A 20859-nucleotide genomic window follows, 5' to 3' on the forward strand; every position below is an offset into this window, starting at 1 on the left:
CTGACGTCATCGCTAAAAGAGCGATAAACAGAAAGGCGTTTAATTTGCCAAAATTCACCCATTTAGAGTTCGGAAATCGGTTAAAAAAATACATGGTCTTTTTTCTGCACCATCAAGGTATATATTGACGCTTACATAGGTTTGGTGATAATGTTCCCCTTTAATAACTGTTTCATAAATACACTTTTAGTTGTGGTTTCCTTCTCTGCATGAAAGTTTAAAAGTAGCATATATGAATGCAGTATGAAGAAGAATGTTTGAATGTACACACATAGAATCATCATACTGCTGTCATTATATGCATCAAGTGTTCATTCAAGGCTAAGGCAAAATATCCAGATATATATGCTGTATCGCAAAAAATATCCAGATATATATCCTGTATCCCGATATGGCCTAAAAATATCGAAATATTAAAAAAAGTCCATATCTCCCAGCCCTACTTAGTTACACTCCCAATAGCCTCCAATAAGCACACACATCTGGTCTTTACTTCTATTTTAGTCACGTCATTCGCAAAAAAAAAATAAAAACATGCTTCAAGAGTTAGCAGCTACACAACAGCACACAAGCTAGACGTACGTAAAAACCACTAAACAATAAGCCAGCACATTTGTCAACGTAAACAAGCATCACATAATTCTAGCTGCATTATACTTACACAAAGTGTATCAGAAAGTGTCCAGTAACAAACGTTTCCGCATCGCTGATCGTAACTTAACCTCTTAAGGCCCAAGTTGTTTGTTTACATGCTTTTTTATTGTATTTCTTTTTGCTGTTTGGGCTTATTGGACCCTAATTAGAATAAAAACTAAGAACCATCTTTTGATATGATGTACTTAGTCCATAAGTACACAAAAGTGTACTTCACGTTTGTGACATGCTAATTCATATTTTTACACTTTTTTTCTCTCCAAATTGCATTGTATGTTATACTCTTCTGACACCACCAGATGGGAGTATAAGTGTCCACATAAGTGGCCATAAGACCCCAATTGAGTAGTGTACACCATTTTGGAAATAAGAGCTAAAAGGTGCTGTCCACGCATGTGGCCACTAAGCCTTTGGAGGAATTAATGAATTACTGTTATCACTCCACTTCAATTTATTGACAGGATAGACCTGTATTTATGCCACAATGGGGAAACTATATGGTTGCATACGGTAAAAAAAGTAAAAGATAATGAAACACTAAAAATGAGTAATAAATAATGCATATGATGCACTATTGATTGCATGATATATTAATTATGAAAAAAACAAACACTATATGGACACCAAAATTGCCCAAGAAGAAAAAAATCCGATGAGGTCATCACATAAGTGTGGTTTTAGTGCGGTGGTTCTCCTTCCTGCAACAGTCTGATACTGAAAAAGATACTCAAGTCCTGTCCAGATGGTGAGTAATAAATATGTTAGTGTTTGTCGTGGCAACCATTGCTCTCTTTGACTCTTTTCACTTGATCAAACCTTCTCGAACTTTCCACACTACTAAATAATACAAAAGTGATATATGATTCCGGCTGATATCGTAGCGGATCCATGTCGGCAAACACAACGCTGATATTGGAGGCTTGAGTAAGAGAAACAGTTGTGCTGGGACACTTCTGCACTGTCAGCACTAAATTGAGCTATAAAGTCTGTGTTGACATGAAAATAAATACAGTGGTGGTTGTAAAGGATATCATGTCATCATGTCATGGCTGTCTTCACTTTCCAATCATTTCTACAACTCTTTTATTTGTGTGATGTAGTGATTGGAGCACATACTTGTTGCTCACTAAAAACATTCATGAAGTTTGCTTCTTTCATGAATTTATTATGGCTCTACTGAGAATATGAGCCATCAAAAGTATACATAAAGCAATGTTAATATTTGCTTACATGTCCCTTGGCAGGTTTCACTGCAATAAGGCGCTTTTGGTAGCCATCCACAAGCTTCTGCTTACATTTTTCACCACAAAATTGCTGCAGTTCAGCTAAATTGAAGTAAAGTGAAGTGAATTGTATTTATATAGCGCTTTTTCTCAAGTGACTCAAAGCGCTTTACATAGTGACACCCAATATCTAAGTTACATTTAAACCAGTGTGGGTGGCACTGGGAGCAGGTGGGTAAAGTGTCTTGCCCAAGGACACAACGGCAGTAACTAGGATGGCACAAGCAGGAATCGAACCTGCAACCCTCAAGTTGCTGACACGGCCACTCTACCAACCGAGGTATGCCGTGTTGTTTTTCTGGCATGGACTTGTTTCTTCAGCATTGTCCACACTTTTAAGTCAGAATATTGCTGGGTATTGTGGCCAAACAGCTCCATTTTTGTTTCATCTGACCACAGAACCTTCCTCCAGAAGGTCTTATTTGTATCCATGTGATGTCAGATGAAACAAAAATGGAGCTATTTGTCCTGACTTAAAGGTGTTGACAATGCTGAAGAAACAAGTCCATGTCAGAAAAGCAACACATTTAGCTGAACTGCACCAATTTTGTGGTTAAAAATGGAAGCAGAAGCTTGTGGATGGCTACCAAAAGCGCCTTATTGCAGTGAAACTTGCCAAGGGACATGTAAGCAAATATGAACATTGCTGTACGTACGTATTTGCTTGAATTGCCACTGGGGCGCTAATTTATTTAAAACCTCTTCTCACTCCGGCGTTTACCAAAGGCATGCGGTAAATTTAGGCCTGCGCTTATAAATTTGAGTGTGATGTAAGGATACCATTATGAAAAGCACATTTAATAAACAAAACCTTATTACGGTCTTACCTTTACTTATAAATGAAGTCCATGCGCAGCTCCTTCTGATCAAAAGCACCGCTAACTTGTTTATAGAAGTCTTCCTTATCTTTCTTCAGTTTTAAAAGTCTCTCTGTCTCGATGGAGATCTTCCTTTATTACCTCCTGCTTCCATTGAAAGTCCAGTTTAGAAAACTGTTTTATTTTAGATATGTAATCCTCCATGTTAAAAGTGCAAGCGAGAGGGAAAAATAAACACACGCTGCTCACTCTTGCTGCTTGTTGTCACTTCTTCTGCAGCCGAGTAGTCGCAAGAAGGATCACTAGCGCCCTCTACCACCAGGAGGCGGGAGTCATTTAATGACTCATATTTGACACACACAGCTACGGAATATTAATAAAACATAGCTGCTTACTGTTCTTTTGAGCATATTCAATAGCTTGGACCTTAAATCCTACTGAATAGCTCTTAATCTTCTTCCCTTTATGCGATTTCAAATGATTGAAATAAACCTCCTCCATTTTGAAAATGATGACAGGTGAAGTGTCACTCGTGACGTGACGAGTTTGACCCGGTGGAAATTCTAGGCATATGCTAATTATTTGGCGAAACGAGTTTGACCCGGCAGTAATTCTAGGTAGGCGCATACTATATACCCGGCGCCAATTCAAGGAAATACGGTACTTTTGACCCAGCACATTTGCTCACATATTTTTAGTGAGCAACAAGTATGTGCTCCAATCACTACATCACAAACAATTAAGAGTTGTAGAAAGGATTGGGAACTCAAGACAGCCATGACATCATGTTTTTTGCACGTGTACGTACACTTTTGACCACCACTGTAAATATTAGTAAATCAGTCTGAGACAAACAGAAGAAAGATGCTAACTGCTAACAGACCGGCTTGCTAAAAGCATTACAAAGTTTGTTGACGAGAAGAAAGTTGTCAAACTTGATTTGTGGTCTTCATTTCCTGCTGCCGGTGTCATCAGCACACTTGTGATTGTCCAGCTGGTATTTGTAAGAGAACCTTTGCTCGCACACACCGCACCTGAACACTTTCTCGCCCGTGTGCGTCCTCATGTGGATGACAAACGGCGTTCTATCGCAGAAGCGCTTGCTGCAAATCAAACAGGAGTAGCGCTTTTCCCCCACGTGCCGTCGCACGTGCAACTTCAGATCGTGATTACGCACAAAACTTTTGCCGCACAGCGAACAGGTGAAGGGTTTTTCTCCGGTGTGTATCCTCGCGTGGGCGGTAAAATGTCCCTTCTGAGAAAACCCTTTGGCGCAGACTGTGCACGTGTAGGGTTTCTCCCCCGTATGTTTCCTCATGTGAATCTTTAACTCGTAGCTTCGTCCAAAATCTTTGCCACAAACTAAGCACTTGAATGGTTTCACTCCTTTGTGCGCGGTCATGTGTTGGTTTAGATTTCTCTCACTGACGATACTTTTCTGGTACGGAGAACATCGAAAATGTGTGTTGCCATCTGTCACCTGTTCAGCTGAGCTGCTGCTCAGAGGCTCCGCCTCTATTCTCTCCTCGCTTTCACCTTTGACCTCATCCACAATCACGGGGAACTCCTGGAATCCGCCATGATGCCCTCCCTCCTGACTGACGTGACCGTCCTCCTTTTCCACTTTAAGGTAGGGTGGCTGTGGGTCCTCATATTCCTGTTTAATGTAGGGGGTCTGCGGCTCCTCCTGCGCCAACCTGGAGTTCCACTCCTGCTGCCCCAGGGGAAGATGTTCTTCACTCACATCTGCAAGGCACAAAAAGATGAATGTGGAGGGGGGCGTGGCCTGCGGGCCTGCCGCGGAACAAAGTGTGCCAGGACCGGCCTCGAAGTAGATAGCCCAGGTGGGCCTTGTTATCTATTCAACTGTCGCCTTTATTAGCAGCAGCCGGATTGAGACACATAGTTGGAGTTGGAGTGGGAGCCAGAGAGAAAGAGAGAGAGAGAGACACGAACAAAGAGAAAGACATTTTGCTGGAAAGCAAAAACGTCTTTACGTTTATGAAAATAAAACAGTATTGTACCTTGAAATCCGGGCTCTTGTGGCAGTGTGTGTGGGAGTCCGAGGAACCCATGAGAGGGCAACCTCTACAAATAACTTTGGAATCAATGGAGTAAACGAAGAAAATATTTTCGACTGACAACTTTAACCCAACAAGATTCTTTGCAACAACCAATGAAATCATGTTTTATTTGTTAGGTTTTTTCATTTGGTAAAGACACTGCACAATACACGATCAGGGTAAAATCACGTATTTACCGGATTTTCCAGACTATAAGGCGCATTTAAAATCCTTTTATCCCTCAGAACTCGACGATATGCGTAATTTACGGGATAATTCTGGTTTTGCTTACCGACCTCAACGCAATTTTTTTGGTACAAGGTGTAATGATAACTGAGACCAGTTGTTTCGGCGTTAAATTAAAAGAAATAAAAATTAATATATATATTATTTTTAAGATTTGTAAGACTGAGACCTGTGGTCAGAGTGTCTGCCTTGAGACTGGGAGGTTGTGAGTTCAAATCCAGAGTTTGAACTCACGAGTCATAGCAAAGACTATAAAAATGGGAGCCATTACCTCCCTGCTTGGCACTCAGCATCAAGGGTCGGAATTGGGGGTTGGATCATCAAATATAGATTTGACCACACCTATTGTTTGTGTGACAATCATTGAGTTTGAGTTTATGTGGAACATGCAAGCACACTACATGATGCAACACAATTTCCAGTTTCTCTTTTCAACGTGTTGGAAAAGAAGCAGGAAGAAGCAGAGTTTAATTAATCCTACTAGGGATGCACCGAAATGAAAATTTGTGGCCGAAGCCGAATAAAATTTAAATGCTTGGCCGAAGGCCGAATACCGAATAATGAATGCAGTTTTTCACAATTTTTTTTATATTGCATAAATAGCCTAGAATAAATATTTAGACATGTTTTTCAAATAAAGTTATTTTTTATTGAATATTGACATTTTTTTAATAATCCAGTAGCCTTTGCTTTTCAAAAAAGTAAAGTTTTTCGTTTATATTAGGCCTTCAAACAAAACATGCATTCCAAAAAAAAAAAAAAGTGCATTAAAGTGGATAAACCCACAACAAATGAATTATTGTCCTTTTGGCAAAAGTCTGCTTAGCAACAGTAGATATGCTAATAATGTAAACAGAAGGCTCAAGTAAATCTCAATTAAGTGTGTGCTTGTAACCTCATACACTTATACAGGTAGCCTACACAACAGGCTAATAATGTAAACAGAGGCCCCACTAAATCTCAATAAGTGTGTGCTTGTAACCTCATACACTTATACAGGTAGCCTACACAACAGGCTAATCATGTAAACAGAAGGCTCAAGTAAATCTCAATTAAGTGTGTGCTTGTAACCTCATACACTTATACAGGTAGCCTACACAACAGGCTAATAATGTAAACAGAAGGCTCAAGTAAATCTCAATAAGTGTGTGCTTGTAACCTCATACACTTATACAGGTAGCCTACACAACAGGCTAATAATGTAAACAGAAGGCTCAAGTGAATCTCAATTAAGTGTGTGCTTGTAACCTCACACTTATACAGGTAGCCTACACAACAGGCTAATAATGTAAACAGAAGGCTCAAGTAAATCTCAATTAAGTGTGTGCTTGTAACCTCATACACTTATACAGGTAGCCTACACAACAGGCTAATAATGTAAACAGAAGGCTCAAGTAAATCTCAATAAGTGTGTGCTTGTAACCTCATACACTTATACAGGTAGCCTACACAACAGGCTAATAATGTAAACAGAGGCCCCACTAAATCTCAATAAGTGTGTGCTTGTAACCTCATACACTTATACAGGTAGCCTACACAACAGGCTAATAATGTAAACAGAGGCCCCACTAAATCTCAATAAGTGTGTGCTTGTAACCTCATACACTTATACAGGTAGCCTACACAACAGGCTAATAATGTAAACAGAGGCCCCACTAAATCTCAATAAGTGTGTGCTTGTAACCTCATACACTTATACAGGTAGCCTACACAACAGGCTAATAATGTAAACAGAGGCCCCACTAAATCTCAATTAAGTGTGTGCTTGTAACCTCATACACTTATACAGGTAGCCTACACAACAGGCTAATAATGTAAACAGAGGCCCCACTAAATCTCAATAAGTGTGTGCTTGTAACCTCATACACTTATACAGGTAGCCTACACAACAGGCTAATAATGTAAACAGAGGCCCCACTAAATCTCAATAAGTGTGTGCTTGTAACCTCATACACTTATACAGGTAGCCTACACAACAGGCTAATAATGTAAACAGAGGCCCCACTAAATCTCAATTAAGTGTGTGCTTGTAACCTCATACACTTATACAGGTAGCCTACACAACAGGCTAATAATGTAAACAGAGGCCCCACTAAACCTCAATAAGTGTGTGCTTGTAACCTCATACACTTATACAGGTAGCCTACACAACAGGCTAATAATGTAAACAGAAGGCTCAAGTAAATCTCAATTAAGTGTGTGCTTGTAACCTCATACACTTATACAGGTAGCCTACACAACAGGCTAATAATGTAAACAGAAGGCTCAAGTAAATCTCAATAAGTGTGTGCTTGTAACCTCATACACTTATACAGGTAGCCTACACAACAGGCTAATAATGTAAACAGAGGCCCCACTAAATCTCAATAAGTGTGTGCTTGTAACCTCATACACTTATACAGGTAGCCTACACAACAGGCTAATAATGTAAACAGAGGCCCCACTAAATCTCAATAAGTGTGTGCTTGTAACCTCATACACTTATACAGGTAGCCTACACAACAGGCTAATAATGTAAACAGAGGCCCCACTAAATCTCAATAAGTGTGTGCTTGTAACCTCATACACTTATACAGGTAGCCTACACAACAGGCTAATAATGTAAACAGAGGCCCCACTAAATCTCAATAAGTGTGTGCTTGTAACCTCATACACTTATACAGGTAGCCTACACAACAGGCTAATAATGTAAACAGAGGCCCCACTAAATCTCAATAAGTGTGTGCTTGTAACCTCATACACTTATACAGGTAGCCTACACAACAGGCTAATAATGTAAACAGAGGCCCCACTAAATCTCAATAAGTGTGTGCTTGTAACCTCATACACTTATACAGGTAGCCTACACAACAGGCTAATAATGTAAACAGAGGCCCCACTAAATCTCAATTAAGTGTGTGCTTGTAACCTCATACACTTATACAGGTAGCCTACACAACAGGCTAATAATGTAAACAGAGGCCCCACTAAATCTCAATAAGTGTGTGCTTGTAACCTCATACACTTATACAGGTAGCCTACACAACAGGCTAATAATGTAAACAGAGGCCCCACTAAATCTCAATAAGTGTGTGCTTGTAACCTCATACACTTATACAGGTAGCCTACACAACAGGCTAATAATGTAAACAGAGGCCCCACTAAATCTCAATTAAGTGTGTGCTTGTAACCTCATACACTTATACAGGTAGCCTACACAACAGGCTAATAATGTAAACAGAGGCCCCACTAAACCTCAATAAGTGTGTGCTTGTAACCTCATACACTTATACAGGTAGCCTACACAACAGGCTAATAATGTAAACAGAAGGCTCAAGTAAATCTCAATTAAGTGTGTGCTTGTAACCTCATACACTTATACAGGTAGCCTACACAACAGGCTAATAATGTAAACAGAAGGCTCAAGTAAATCTCAATAAGTGTGTGCTTGTAACCTCATACACTTATACAGGTAGCCTACACAACAGGCTAATAATGTAAACAGAGGCCCCACTAAATCTCAATAAGTGTGTGCTTGTAACCTCATACACTTATACAGGTAGCCTACACAACAGGCTAATAATGTAAACAGAGGCCCCACTAAATCTCAATAAGTGTGTGCTTGTAACCTCATACACTTATACAGGTAGCCTACACAACAGGCTAATAATGTAAACAGAGGCCCCACTAAATCTCAATTAAGTGTGTGCTTGTAACCTCATACACTTATACAGGTAGCCTACACAACAGGCTAATAATGTAAACAGAGGCCCCACTAAACCTCAATAAGTGTGTGCTTGTAACCTCATACACTTATACAGGTAGCCTACACAACAGGCTAATAATGTAAACAGAAGGCTCAAGTAAATCTCAATTAAGTGTGTGCTTGTAACCTCATACACTTATACAGGTAGCCTACACAACAGGCTAATAATGTAAACAGAGGCCCCACTAAATCTCAATTAAGTGTGTGCTTGTAACCTCATACACTTATACAGGTAGCCTACACAACAGGCTAATAATGTAAACAGAAGGCTCAAGTAAATCTCAATTAAGTGTGTGCTTGTAACCTCATACACTTATACAGGTAGCCTACACAACAGGCTAATAATGTAAACAGAAGGCTCAAGTAAATCTCAATAAGTGTGTGCTTGTAACCTCATACACTTATACAGGTAGCCTACACAACAGGCTAATAATGTAAACAGAGGCCCCACTAAATCTCAATAAGTGTGTGCTTGTAACCTCATACACTTATACAGGTAGCCTACACAACAGGCTAATAATGTAAACAGAGGCCCCACTAAACCTCAATAAGTGTGTGCTTGTAACCTCATACACTTATACAGGTAGCCTACACAACAGGCTAATAATGTAAACAGAAGGCTCAAGTAAATCTCAATTAAGTGTGTGCTTGTAACCTCATACACTTATACAGGTAGCCTACACAACAGGCTAATAATGTAAACAGAGGCCCCACTAAATCTCAATTAAGTGTGTGCTTGTAACCTCATACACTTATACAGGTAGCCTACACAACAGGCTAATAATGTAAACAGAAGGCTCAAGTAAATCTCAATTAAGTGTGTGCTTGTAACCTCATACACTTATACAGGTAGCCTACACAACAGGCTAATAATGTAAACAGAAGGCTCAAGTAAATCTCAATAAGTGTGTGCTTGTAACCTCATACACTTATACAGGTAGCCTACACAACAGGCTAATAATGTAAACAGAGGCCCCACTAAATCTCAATAAGTGTGTGCTTGTAACCTCATACACTTATACAGGTAGCCTACACAACAGGCTAATAATGTAAACAGAGGCCCCACTAAATCTCAATAAGTGTGTGCTTGTAACCTCATACACTTATACAGGTAGCCTACACAACAGGCTAATAATGTAAACAGAGGCCCCACTAAATCTCAATAAGTGTGTGCTTGTAACCTCATACACTTATACAGGTAGCCTACACAACAGGCTAATAATGTAAACAGAGGCCCCACTAAATCTCAATAAGTGTGTGCTTGTAACCTCATACACTTATACAGGTAGCCTACACAACAGGCTAATAATGTAAACAGAGGCCCCACTAAATCTCAATTAAGTGTGTGCTTGTAACCTCATACACTTATACAGGTAGCCTACACAACAGGCTAATAATGTAAACAGAGGCCCCACTAAACCTCAATAAGTGTGTGCTTGTAACCTCATACACTTATACAGGTAGCCTACACAACAGGCTAATAATGTAAACAGAAGGCTCAAGTAAATCTCAATTAAGTGTGTGCTTGTAACCTCATACACTTATACAGGTAGCCTACACAACAGGCTAATAATGTAAACAGAGGCCCCACTAAATCTCAATTAAGTGTGTGCTTGTAACCTCATACACTTATACAGGTAGCCTACACAACAGGCTAATAATGTAAACAGAAGGCTCAAGTAAATCTCAATAAGTGTGTGCTTGTAACCTCATACACTTATACAGGTAGCCTACACAACAGGCTAATAATGTAAACAGAGGCCCCACTAAATCTCAATAAGTGTGTGCTTGTAACCTCATACACTTATACAGGTAGCCTACACAACAGGCTAATAATGTAAACAGAGGCCCCACTAAATCTCAATAAGTGTGTGCTTGTAACCTCATACACTTATACAGGTAGCCTACACAACAGGCTAATAATGTAAACAGAGGCCCCACTAAATCTCAATTAAGTGTGTGCTTGTAACCTCATACACTTATACAGGTAGCCTACACAACAGGCTAATAATGTAAACAGAGGCCCCACTAAACCTCAATAAGTGTGTGCTTGTAACCTCATACACTTATACAGGTAGCCTACACAACAGGCTAATAATGTAAACAGAAGGCTCAAGTAAATCTCAATTAAGTGTGTGCTTGTAACCTCATACACTTATACAGGTAGCCTACACAACAGGCTAATAATGTAAACAGAGGCCCCACTAAATCTCAATTAAGTGTGTGCTTGTAACCTCATACACTTATACAGGTAGCCTACACAACAGGCTAATAATGTAAACAGAAGGCTCAAGTAAATCTCAATAAGTGTGTGCTTGTAACCTCATACACTTATACAGGTAGCCTACACAACAGGCTAATAATGTAAACAGAAGGCTCAAGTAAATCTCAATAAGTGTGTGCTTGTAACCTCATACACTTATACAGGTAGCCTACACAACAGGCTAATAATGTAAACAGAGGCCCCACTAAATCTCAATAAGTGTGTGCTTGTAACCTCATACACTTATACAGGTACACAACATATCCCAACGTCACTGCACCTTGGTTGATTGCGTCACCGCGTCAAGAAATTGCGTCACACGCCACTATTCGGCCATGTTTTTAACTCATTCCACCGAAGGCCGAATGTGGCTTTTTTTGCCATATTCGGCCGAATATATTCGGTTACCGATTAATCGGTGCATCCCTAAATTCTACCCATTTTCTTTTACATAAGAGTTGCTAAAACCTTTGTTCACTTCCCGTTCTCAGTTTATTCACAATATACTCCATAAGTAATCACAATAAAAATAAATAAATAATAATTGGTGGGATTTCCAGTTCAATTTATCATCAATCATTATAGCTAGACATTTGGTTTCATTTACTCTTTCAATTTCTAGTCCGTCTATTTGTATTTGTGTTGGACTTTCTCTTCTGCTGTCACCAAATAGCATCATTTTAGTTTGACTGAGATTCAAAGATAGTCTGCTTTTGTCAAAGCATCTTTTTAATTTGTCCATTTCTTCTGTTATTACTTGTATTATCTTCTGTGTGGTCTCTCCTGAACAAAACACAGTTGTATCATCCGCAAATAAAGCTAACTTTACAAATGTCATTTATATAGAGATTAAATATTTAGGTCCTAGTATTGATCTCTGAGGTACACCACAGGATATATTTAGCGTTGTAGAAGTGTGTTCGCCTAGCTTCACGTATTGTTTCCTGTTTGTTAGATAACTTCTTATCCAGTTTAAGACTAACCCTCTGGTGCCATATCATTTTAGTTTTTGGATTAAACTATTGTGATTAAATGTGTGAAATGCTTTAGTTGGATCACTGCTGCCGCACATATTTGACCATCTATTGCCGTGGTCCCCAACCACCGGGAATATATATATATATATATATTTTTTATTAAATCAACATAAAAAACACAAGTTACACTTACAATTACTGCACCAACCCAAAAAACCTCCCTTTTTCATGACAAAGTAAAAACAAAAACAAAAAAAAAAAACAATAATTCCCTCCACCATAATTATTTTCTGCCTCTGTAGTTCTTTGTTCTATATATGTTCTATATAGTGTATTCTTATTACAAGCATTTTTATAATCCTTTTGTCATTCATGGTTGATTATTCTTTCTCTGCTTTCTACAGAGTATGAAAATGGCCCCCGCATGCTTTAACTTTCAGTGTGTGGCCCCCACTGTAAAAAAAAAAAGTTTGGTATTTACACTTGTGTATGATCCACTTTGCAGCAAATGTGCGGAAGTTGTTCAACATAACCTCGTTGAGGAGGACGCAGGTTCGAGTCCCGGGCAGAGCGGAAGCAGGAGATGGGCCAGTCGGGGTTAGACATATTTTCATGATATTTACTCCTGTTTTCTGTAATATTTATAGTCTCACATTTGCACAGTTGGGGCTAAACCAGCAGCTATTGAGATGTTGGCACACCTGGCAAGACCCGGAAGTCACGTGGTTCACATCCAGCAGTAATATTGTCTGGGACAAAAGCTTAGTGCCTTTGGGGCGAAAACCTTTTTGTTTACTATTATTAATCAAATAAAAAGATTTTCAATACAGCCGCTAGTGATGAGTTTGATGAGGCGTCATGAAGCCTTTCGACACATTGCAAAACTGTATTGATACTGTGTCACTAAATACTGACATCTGCTGGACATTAAAAATCCCTGCAGGCAACCCATGGACCGACTCAACTGACACTGATTTTATGACCTAGTAGAGGGGTCAGGAACCTTTTTGGCTGAGAGAGCCATACAAGCCAAATATTTTTTAAAGTATATATATATATATATTTTTTGTTTTTAACACTGAATACAACTATAAGCGTGCATTTTTAAGAAAGACCAACATTTTTAGAGTATAATAGGTCTTTTATTCTTTTTAATAACATTGTTATTCTGAGGCTAACCAAAAATAAATAAATACTTCTTACCATTAATGCGACTTCTTGAACAGGTGCGGTAGAAACCGGGTGGATGGATGAAAATGCATGAAGATGTTTTATATTTTGAACTTTATTTTTGACACTATTATGTTAGATCCACTATGGACTGAACTCTCACGCTATTATGTTAGATCCACTATGGACTGAACTCTCACGCTATTATGTTAGATCCACTATGGACTGGACTCTCACACTATTATGTTAGATCCACTATGGACTGGACTCTCACTATTATGTTAGATCCACTATGGACTGGACTCTCACACTATTATGTTAGATCCACTATGGACTGGACTCTCACACTATTATGTTAGATCCACTATGGACTGGACTCTCGCACTATTATGTTAGATCCACTATGGACTGGACTCTCACTATTATGTTACATCCACTATGGACTGGACTCTCACACTATTATGTTAGATCCACTATGGACTGGACTCTCACACTATTATGTTAGATCCACTATGGACTGAACTCTCACGCTATTATGTTAGATCCACTATGGACTGAACTCTCACGCTATTATGTTAGATCCACTATGGACTGGACTCTCACACTATTATGTTAGATCCACTATGGACTGGACTCTCACTATTATGTTAGATCCACTATGGACTGGACTCTCACACTATTATGTTAGATCCACTATGGACTGGACTCTCACACTATTATGTTAGATCCACTATGGACTGGACTCTCGCACTATTATGTTAGATCCACTATGGACTGGACTCTCACTATTATGTTACATCCACTATGGACTGGACTCTCACACTATTATGTTAGATCCACTATGGACTGGACTCTCACACTATTATGTTAGATCCACTATGGACTGGACTCTCACACTATTATGTTAGATCCACTATGGACTGGACTCCCACATGTGCGGTCTCCTCCAAGGTTTCTCATTGTCCCACTGGGTTGAGTGTTTCCTTGCCCTTATGTGGGCTCTGAACCGAGGATGTCGTTGTGGCTTGTGCAGCCCTTTGAGACACTCGTGATTTAGGGCTATATAAGTAAACATTGATTGACATACTTTACACACACACACACACACACACACACACACACACACACACACACACACACACACACACACACACACACACACACACACACACACACACACACACACTCACTCACTCACTCACTCACTCACTCACTTTTTGATTGATTGATTGATACTTTTATTAGTAGATTGCACAGTACAGTACATATTCCCTACAATTGACCACTAAATGGTAACACCCCAATAAGTTTTTCAACTTGTTTAAGTCGGGGTTCACGTTAATCAATTCACACACACACACACACACACACACACTGGCCCCCCAGACACAATGTGGCCCCCGAGTCAAAACATTTGCCCAGCTCTGACCTAAGGTGTAAGAGTAAAGAAGTAAACAAACCTGTTTGTTGATGTTTGTTGAAAAGAGCGTCCAGTAGTTGACGTTGTCGCTCGTTCTCCTCTTTTCTTCTAGAAAGTTCCTCCTCGTATTCTGCTATGGTTCTTTCTAACACTACAAATATTTCTTCCACAGCAGCAGTTAGTCGCTGCTTCACCAACACTCTCAGCATTTCTACTTTGCACATTTTCACACAATCACAACACTTTAGCGACGTGTCGATCACTTCCGCTTCTTCTCTTTGTTAGCAGCTAGCAAGCTAAGCTAGCCCGGGAATCTTCAAAGTGCACGCAGAACAGGCAGGTTTATCTGAAACGAAACAAAGTGTTTGTGAATGAATATGAAATATATCATGTAGAGAAGTCAACACCGAGCAGCTAACTGTCCAGTAATGCTGTCAAAAAAGAGGAACTACCTTGCTAGCGTGCTGTCAAGCTTTTACTTCCGGGATGCGAAGAGGACAGACTGTGAGTTACTGCCACCTACCGGAAGTCCGTCTTTACTACTTATTATTCATTATTTCACCGGTTGCGGTTCAAATGCTGCCACCACCCAAAATAGGAATTATTGATGTTTTCATAACTAGAGCATAAGAAAGCAATTTACAAAATTATTTACATGGTTTTCACATTATTCCAGCGTCCCTTAATGCTCATAGACATGTTATAAGTAGACGCAGCATTGGCTGCTGTGACCCGAAAAATTGGGCCGCCATCTTGAAGTGGTGATGATGAGCCGGCGAGCAGCCTATTTGCTGATGGTTGCCCCTCCAGTGGTTAGTGCGTCTGCCTCACAATACGAAGTTCTTGCAGTCCTGGGTTCAAATCCAGGCTCGGGAACTTTATGTGTGGAGTTTGCATGTTCTCCCCGTGACTGTGTGGGATCTATGCCGGTTTTCTCCCACCTCCAAAGACATGCACCTGGGGATAGGCCCCTCCCACCTCCAAAGACATGCACCTGGGGATAGGCCCCTCCCACTTCCAAAGACATGCACCTGGGGATAGGCCCCTCCCACCTCCAAAGACATGCACCTGGGGAGACACCTCCCACCTCCAAAGACATGCACCTGGGGATAGACACCTCCCACCTCCAAAGACATGCACCTGGGGATAGACACCTCCCACCTCCAAAGACATGCACCTGGGGATAGGCCCCTCCCACCTCCAAAGACATGCACCTGGGGATAGGCCCCTCCCACCTCCAAAGACATGCACCTGGGGATAGCTTGATTGGCAACACTAAATGGTCCCTAGTGTGTGAATGTTGTCTGTCTATCTGTGTTGGCCCTGCGATGAGTTGGCGACTTGTCCAGGGTGTACACTGCCTTCCGCCCAATTGTAGCTGAGATAGGCGCCAGCGCCCCCCGTCACCCAAAAGGGAATAAGCGGTAGAAAATGGATGGATAGATAAAGCGGCCATATTGGCATGTGTTGCAATGTGAATATTTCATCATTGATAGATATCAATCAATCAATGTTTACTTATATAGCCCTAAATCACTAGTGTCTCAAAGGGCTGCACAAACCACTATAAACTATCAGACTGCGTGGTCGCTAGTAGTGGCTTTTAGTAGGACTTTAAAGTATCTGAACTGAAAGCGGTACAAACTGGGGGTGTCAAAAAAATATATAGATTTTTTAATTGATTGCGATTCTTTTTTGTAACGATTCTTGTTTTTGTGAGGACTGGTGGGCATTGTGGTGCCGGGTTCGATTCCCTCGAGGATGCGTTGACGTGAACACAACAAAGGTAGGATCTTAAAATATTTATTTAACAAAAAGGGAGCTCTGAACAGAAATACTGGAGCTAATAAAAGGCAAACCAAAAACGCTAGTATGAAAACTAGGAAGTAAAAATAGACAAACTAAAATGGCACATTGGCACAAAAGAGAAAACAAATCATCAGTATGTAAACTGGAAAAAACAAGTGGCTTAGCGTGAGAAGCTAGCGAGAATAGAAATACTTGCGTGAACGCAAATGATCGAAATCCAGACGTACAGTTGTGTGAGAGCAAACTATGAACCCAGACCCAATGAACAGAAAAGGCTGGCTTAAATAGGAGGGTGATATTTAGTAGCAGGTGTGCGGGGCGAGACTAGCAGGTGGACTGATGAGTGACAAAGCAAACAGGAAATAAGGAGTCGGAGAAATATACAAAATGGAAAAATAAATAGTGTAGATCTGAGCAGCGAATCGCAACAGTTTTCCTTTTTTTTTTTTTTTTTTTTTTTAATATTCTGTCCAGTCTAGCCTCTCCATATAAATCATATTTTTGATGTAGATGACAGGTGTCAAACTTTCCAGATGAGGCCTGCCACTTCATTTTATTTGGCCCTGAAAAGCCTGGAAGTAGTATTTATCCTACTAAATGTATTCTTTCTTTCTGTTTTGGGAGAAAATAAAATGTACTCCATGTATTTGCCAATGATGTTAACTTAAATATTGTCTAATCATGTAAAACATATATGATCAAATATTCAAACCATTGTTTTAAAACATATATAAATACTAATAGTAGTGATTTCATATAAGGTATCCATCAAATGTGCAATGTAAAAGTAGTAATAGATTTCATTGTCAGATTGTGAAATTTACTGTGGTTTTTACAGCATTTTTCTGTAAATGAAAAAAAACATTACTTTTTTTTTTAACTAATAAACTGTGGTGGCATTTACAGTAATACACCCAAAAATCTAAATTTGTTGATTTGTGGGAAAACAAACAAACTGGCTGCTCAATTGCCAACATTTTACTGTAAAACTTAATTTTTTTTTATTTACAGTAAAAAAATAAACTGAGCTGCTTTTTTTAACCATAAAAACAGCAGTAATGTTTTTCCATTTGCAGTAAAATACACACAATTTTGAGGCAACTTCCAATATATTTTTTTACATTTTAGTTTTAAAAAAATCTAATAAAATGCATTAAACAATTGAGTAATAATAGTATTCACTGTCAGAACATAAATGCCATGTGGCTCTCAGTGAGAACCACTTTGACAGCTGTGATGTCGATGGGGTTTCCTTTGAAAAATAAAAATAGAAATTTAGGTGGCGACTGAGATAGCTGAGATAGGTTTTAGCACCCCCCGCGGGACAAGCAGTAGAAAATGGATGGATGGATCAGAGATCTATGGTGGTGAAATATGGTGAAAAATGTGGTGAAATTTGAATATACAGGTATATATTAAGTTAAAATTAAAGTACCAATGTTTGTCACACACACACTAGGTGTGGTGAAATCTGTGGTGAAATATGGTGAAATTTGAATATTTATTAAGTTATATGTCAGGTCTTGTCGTTTGGATCTGCTACTGTTAATCTGTAATCCAGTACAACCAGTTTCAGGGTCGGGCTGCCGACGACTCAACTGGCACTCCCATCAGTCACCAACTGGGGCAGGTGAGGTGGGTGGCTAGACACCCTGGTGGAAGCAAAAACAAGATTTGCCAAAGGGCACTTGCCCTTCAGCCATCTAGCAGGCTAGGAAGATCTCAACATCCTTGGCCGGACGTCTTCTTAGGAGAAGGACAACTCTGACTACAAACCTGGGTATGTAATACCTGTAGATTTGGTGTTTACACGGCACCAACGGGCGGATGAGCTGAACAAACCAGCAAACGGCCAGGGCGGAGGAGGTCCAAACATCGACTCAACGACCATGTGAAAAGGAGTAAACCTTCCAAAATCAGGAGTGGAGCCCCGAAGGTGGATTGGTGTCTTGCAAACACTGTTTCTGCAGCTCCTGCAGCCAAGCTGATGCCAAACGTCATGTTCAGCATTCCTTTGGATTTGATCAGCAAGGTCGAGAGGGGGATCCTGACGACTGGGCGACCCAGGATCTCCATCTGTAATGGCCAGGCTTATGCTCTGGAGAAGACACTCCAGCTTCACTTCAACCAAGTCTAGAAACAACACGGATTCTGACAGTTACGGGTTATAAGCCCCCGTCCAATTGGCGTAGGAAAGGGGCGCCACGGGTCAGTTTTGACGGTGGAAAGGATCATTGTGTCTTATTGGTGGACTACCGTCCGCCTTAAGCCAGGCAGCTCCTGGTCAAAAAGGTGTCGTCCCACCGATGTTTGCCTGCTTCAGTGGGCGCCTGGATGGAGCTCAGTGTTCTGCAAAGGCATGAAAAGCAGACGGTTCATTTTATGTATCAGACAAACAAAACAAGAAAAGAAAGAAGATTCCAGCTCTTCAATTAGCAAGCTGGAATGTGCTAGGGCAGGGGTCGGGAACCTTTTTGGTAGAGAGAGCCAAGAAGCCAAATATTTTAAAATGTATTTCTGTAAGAGCCATGTACTATTTTTTTTTTAACACTGAACACAACTAAACACTTGCATTTTTAAGTAAGACCAACATTTCTAGAGTATAATAAGTAAATAAATACAATTGTTATTCTGAAGCTAACTGTGGAGGGGGCATGGCCTGCGGGCCTGCAGCGAAGCGGGGTGTTGCCAGGATCGGCCTCGAAATCAGAGACAGGTGCGTAGATGGCCCACCTGGGCCTTGTTATCTAATCACGTGTCGCTCTGTTATAAGCAGCAGCCAGGAGGAGAGACGGGGTTGGGGCTGGAGCCAGAGTGCGAGCGAGAACAAAAGAGAAAAAGACAAATTGCTAGAAAGCAACTGAGAGACTTATTGAAAAATAAAACAATACTGTAACCCTGAAACAGGCTCTCATGTCAGTGCTTGGTGGTCTGAAGAACCCCCAGGGGGGCGAGCCCTACACTAACCAATAATAAATAAATGACTTCTTACCATTGACGCAACTTCTTGAACAGGTGTGGTAGAAAATGGATGGATGGATTAAAAAAGCACGAGAATGTTTTATATTTTGAGCATTATTTTTAACGCTGTGATTACCAGTGGAATTATTCATTACTTATCGTGTTAAGCAACGTCAGCTCAGATTTACCTGAGAGCCAGATGCAGTCATCAAAAGAGCCACATCTGGCTCTAGAGCCGTTGGTTCCCTACCCCAGTGCTAGGGGGGTCTGGGGGCATGCCCCCCCAGAAAAGTTTTGAAATCTATGTTAGTTTAGGATGCATTTCCTGCTATTTTGAGTCAAAATCTATCAATATTCTCCTGACCAAAATATCACATTTATTAGCAAATATTTTCATAAAAATGTATCATTTGATGAAATGTATATATACAAGTTTACACATATATCAAATTCTTGCACACTTTTGGATTATAGACAAAAATAGGCCTACTGTTAAGGCTGGGTGAAAATGAGGACTCAGGTGCAGAAGCGTGACAATTGAACTCAGACTTTATTTAATTAAATTTCTATGCTATCTCTAGAACGGAGTGATCAAAACAAAGTGGCTACAAAATCTGAGGAACAAAGGAATGTAGCAAAGGGCATAAGGCCAAAAACAGAAAAATCACTCCATAAGGAGGAAAAAGGCAATAGCAAAATTTCTAAACGAATCTAATAGCGAAAACCAACAAGCTACAATTATCTACAAAAGGAAAATCATTCATGCAAAGGAGTCGAGAAGGCAGTAAACTAAAGACGCTCCAGAAGGAGGGAAAAGGAAAACATGGCACTATGAACTAGATACAAATTACTAGCATGAAAAACGTCAGCAACAGAAAATCACTCTCTTGGAGGAAACCAAGAAATCAATAAATAAAGTGAGACAATACTTATCAAAACTTGGTACAAGGCTGGCGGCTCGTAGCGAGACGATATACTCTGGCACGAGACCAGAGGAGGAAGAGACATTTATAGACATGAGGGAGGGGGACACAGGTGGGCACAATCAGGCAATCAGGAGAGACACGGGAGGAAAGGCAAGTGACCTGAAACGAGAGGGAGAGTTAACCTTTCAAAATAAAACAGGAAATGACAAGACAACATGAAACCAGACAAGACTTCACCCAGGTGTGACACCTACAAATGGATTAACCAGAATTCTTCTCCGTAAACTCACTTTACTTGGATGCCTTGCCGATTTCTCTTGGTCAAAGAGTGCCAGCTGTCCCCGATATCCAGAGTTCACAATGTCCTTGCAATATAAGCACTGAGCACCTCCCGGTTCTTCGCACTTTGCAATGAAAGCGCTGATCGGTTCGTCTACTTCGACGATATTAGGGTCTGGGCGACGAAGGCCCCCAGCCAGGTCCTGGGCGGTGGGTCTGACAAGGGGGACAACGCCCCCGAAGAT

The 20859-nt window shown here is 40.3% G+C and overlaps 1 protein-coding gene across 2 annotated transcripts; it reads right to left on the minus strand.

Annotated features, from left to right (window-relative positions):
* Positions 1-483: 483 nt before the first annotated feature.
* Positions 484-15156, minus strand: LOC133547085 (gastrula zinc finger protein XlCGF8.2DB-like). 2 transcript variants are annotated; one of them, XM_061892902.1, is made up of 3 exons: positions 15092-15156; positions 14680-14985; positions 484-4501 (listed from the first exon to the last, which is right to left on the minus strand). In XM_061892902.1, the coding sequence occupies exons 2-3, from the start codon at positions 14861-14863 to the stop codon at positions 3705-3707; spliced, it is 981 nt and encodes a 326-aa protein (XP_061748886.1). In that variant the 5' UTR covers positions 14864-14985; positions 15092-15156; the 3' UTR covers positions 484-3704. The 2 variants fall into 2 exon arrangements, with proteins under 2 accessions (XP_061748886.1, XP_061748877.1); XM_061892893.1 differs by lacking the exon at positions 15092-15156 and having other exon boundaries at positions 14680-15085.
* Positions 15157-20859: the final 5703 nt, after the last annotated feature.

The sequence above is a fragment of the Nerophis ophidion genome, linkage group LG02 (assembly GCF_033978795.1).
Source record: "Nerophis ophidion isolate RoL-2023_Sa linkage group LG02, RoL_Noph_v1.0, whole genome shotgun sequence".
Classification (NCBI taxonomy): Eukaryota; Metazoa; Chordata; class Actinopteri; order Syngnathiformes; family Syngnathidae; genus Nerophis; species Nerophis ophidion.